Genomic DNA, 3,267 nt, shown 5'->3' on the forward strand with positions numbered 1-3,267 from the left:
AAATGAATCCAGAAAGAGATCATATGCAACTCAAAAATAACCAACACAAAAATTCATAATTTGGCCTGGTAATGTAGATCAGTTGGTAGAGTGCTTGCATAGCAAACGCAAAGCCTTGGTTCACTTCCTGGGGCACATAGCTTCAATGCCAACACTTCAGAGTTGGAGTCAGGAGGCTCAGGAGTTCAAAAGTTCTTTTGTTACATAGAAAATTCAATGACAACACAAAATGCATAAAAATCTGTCTTAGTCTCTTATCTTCTTTTTTAAAAATCACTCCAGAATTTTTACCTTCTGAGCCTCTGTTACTTCACAGAGCAGTTATTGGTCTGTGTCTTTTCCTTCTTATAATCCATGCTTCATTTAATGAAAATTGATTTGTGTATTCACAATACTGGTCCAGGCCTTACCCCATAAACTGGAGCACTATCTTGCAGAAATCCAGACTCTACCTTGGAATCTTTGCTTTTTCCTTTTTGCTGGACTAAGTTGCGGAACCCAGAAGCTGATTCCTAATATAGTCCCCTAATTTAGACTTCAAAAGAGAAAGAAAGAAGCAAGGAAGGAAGGAGGAGGGAGGGAGGAGGGAGGGAGGGAGGGAGAGAGGGAGGGAGGGAAGGAAGGAAGGAAGGAAGAAAAGGAAGGAAAAAAAAACAAAACCCAAGTTTTTATTATCAACCCCTCTCTACCTAACCATTTTTGCTGGCTTTGTTGGTATTGGCCTCCTGGTCCTGGGCCAGGTGCAGAGTGCGACGTAGCGCTCTTTTGACTTCTTGGTTGCGCAAGCAGTAGATGATGGGATTGAGCAACGGTACAATGACAGCGTAGAGTACAGAGACCAGCTTGTTGGTGTCAAAAGCTGAGAGTGCCTTAGGCCTGGCATAGATGAAAATACTGGCTGCATAGAAGATGATCACAACAGTGAGGTGGGAGGCACAGGTTGAAAAGGCTTTATGGCGGCCAGCAGCTGAGGGGATGCGCATCACAGCACCTGTGATGGCCATGTAGGATGCCCCAGTGACAGAGAGCGGTCCCAGCAGAATAAAAATTGCCAGGACAAAGTCTGTAAGCTCTGCTGTGGACATGTCAGTGCATGACAGGTTGAGCAATGGAGACACATCACAGAAAAAGTGGTTGATGGTGTTGGGGCCACAGTAAGACAGGCGAGAAATAAGGAAAACTTTAACCATGGAGATACCAAAACCTCCAGCCCAGGATCCAGCTGCCATCTGCACACATAGCCGGCTACTGACAATGACGGGGTAGTGGAGTGGGTGACAGATAGCCACATAGCGGTCATAGGCCATCACAGCAAGAAGGACACACTCTGTGCAACCCAAGCCCAGGAAAAAGTAGAGTTGTGTCATGCATGCTTCAAAGGAGATCAGCTGTCCATGGTTCTCCTTGGAACCAATGAAGCCAGCGAGCATCTTAGGAATCGTAACAGTGACATACCAAATCTCCAGAAATGACATATTAGCCAAGAAAAAATACATGGGTTTGTGGAGGGTTGGGTGGTTCCTAATTGCTATAATGATGAGCATGTTTTCAGTCAACACCAACACATAGGCCAGAAGAGAAAGGAAAAATAGTAGTGCTCGCAGTGGGGCAGGAGCTGGGAAACCCAGCAACACAAATTCACTCACTCGCCCACTGTGGTTCCTTCGCTCCATGATTTCAGTCTTGTTCACTCCTCTCCAAGAGATGAGACCAAGGTATCTCATAAAAGCAGCAGCAAGATTCTAGCTTAGTGACTGTACTCTGATAGGTTGCAATGCTTGTGGTATGTGCAATTAATAATAGCTATTAGATGAGCTGAGTGATAAGCCAAAAAACCAGAGACAAAAATAAATGACTGTGTATTATAGACACTGTGAAAATGCCTCTAGCCCTTGGAGAATTATGCACTGAGAAATAGCACAGGGCAGGGGGGAGGCAACAGTCCCAATGTCTGTCTTTTAATCCTATGCAAAGACAAGAAGAAATCAGAGCCATAAATGCTGATGGTGAAAACATAAACTTGATTCATCTCATAAAAGTAATTAAACAAACACAGAAAATAAAATGACCTGTTCCTAGTCATATAGATTTTTAAAAGTGGAACCAGGAATGTGTAACTTAAAAACCTGTGAAATATTTAGGCAGCATGCATTCTAGATTTACATTCAAGAGAGGGAATCAGTGAGTTCAGCTAGGAACACAACCTTTTCCTGCAAAGCAAGAAGGCTAAGGCAGAAAACCAAGGATTACAGCAACTATGGGACTCAAGAACTTAAAACTTAAGAACGTCTAGAACTCACCCAGATATCAGGACATGAAGTAGGCATTGGATGATGTGAGTCCCGTAAAGTCCACCGGTTCTGAAATTTTGGCTAACTCTCTTCCAATAAGACCATTCCTTTAGCATCAAGACAAAGTTAATAGTCTGTAGAGACCTCCCCTTTGTTAAAAACTTAATAACAAAGTCAGAATTTTTTCTTCCAAATCCTCAAGTGTTCTCTGAATGAGAGAGAAGTTGGCATCCCCACCTAACAATTCATGTGAACAAAGAATTGTTTTCAGTCAGTGCCTTTATGGTCATAGGGCATAAGGATGGAAGACAGACCACAATGGACGATTAAGCAGAGTCTTCTGGATATCTGAGTGGTTTTGCTCCCAGAAGTTTCTTCCCTGACTCTTTTATTGCCTGACCTATAGATAGGAGAAAATGTATTCACAAACTCTAATAAAGCTTTCAGAGCTGTATTTCTCTTTTTATTCTAGGTTATTAATCCTTGAGTCTTTGACATTTTTCTCAGTAAGAATGTTACTGACATGCTAACTTCATTTTGTTTATTTATTTTGTTTTGCTTTGGTATGATTTTTGAGACTGACTTTCTTTATGTAACTCTGGCTGTCCTGAAAGTCACTCTGTAAACCATGCTGACCTCAACCTCAGAAACTGCCAGCCTCTCCTTCCGAGTTGTTGAAATTAAAGGCATGTACCACCATTGTCCAGTTGGTATGCTAGCTACTTATATGGAAAGTTAACAGCTACAACTGTCCTTCATAACCTTAGACGTGACCATTGACATCCATCTTCCTTGTATGCCACTCAATGTTCTTTGACTTCCTTAGTCTCAAAACTTCATCTTCAATATTTAATATTTTGTATATTCATACTTACACATTGGGAAAAGAAAAGCAATATTTTAGATATGAACTAAAATTTTTCTATACCTATGATCTGTCTCCTAAAATTCAAATCATTAGATTTTACTCCTCTTT

The 3,267-nt window shown here is 41.3% G+C and overlaps 1 protein-coding gene across 1 annotated transcript; it reads right to left on the reverse strand.

The window, feature by feature from the left end:
- Positions 1-689: 689 nt before the first annotated feature.
- On the reverse strand, positions 690-1,673 carry LOC116894169 (olfactory receptor 226). Its single transcript, XM_032895885.1, has one exon. The coding sequence runs from the start codon at positions 1,671-1,673 to the stop codon at positions 690-692; it is 984 nt and encodes a 327-aa protein (XP_032751776.1).
- Positions 1,674-3,267: the final 1,594 nt, after the last annotated feature.

The sequence above is a fragment of the Rattus rattus genome, chromosome 2 (genome assembly GCF_011064425.1).
Source record: "Rattus rattus isolate New Zealand chromosome 2, Rrattus_CSIRO_v1, whole genome shotgun sequence".
NCBI lineage: Eukaryota > Metazoa > Chordata > Mammalia > Rodentia > Muridae > Rattus > Rattus rattus.

Coding starts and splice junctions, on each gene's coding strand:
- LOC116894169 (XM_032895885.1), bottom strand. CDS start 1,673: ATGGAGCGAAGGAACCACAGTGGGCGAGTGAGTGAATTTGTGTTGCTG.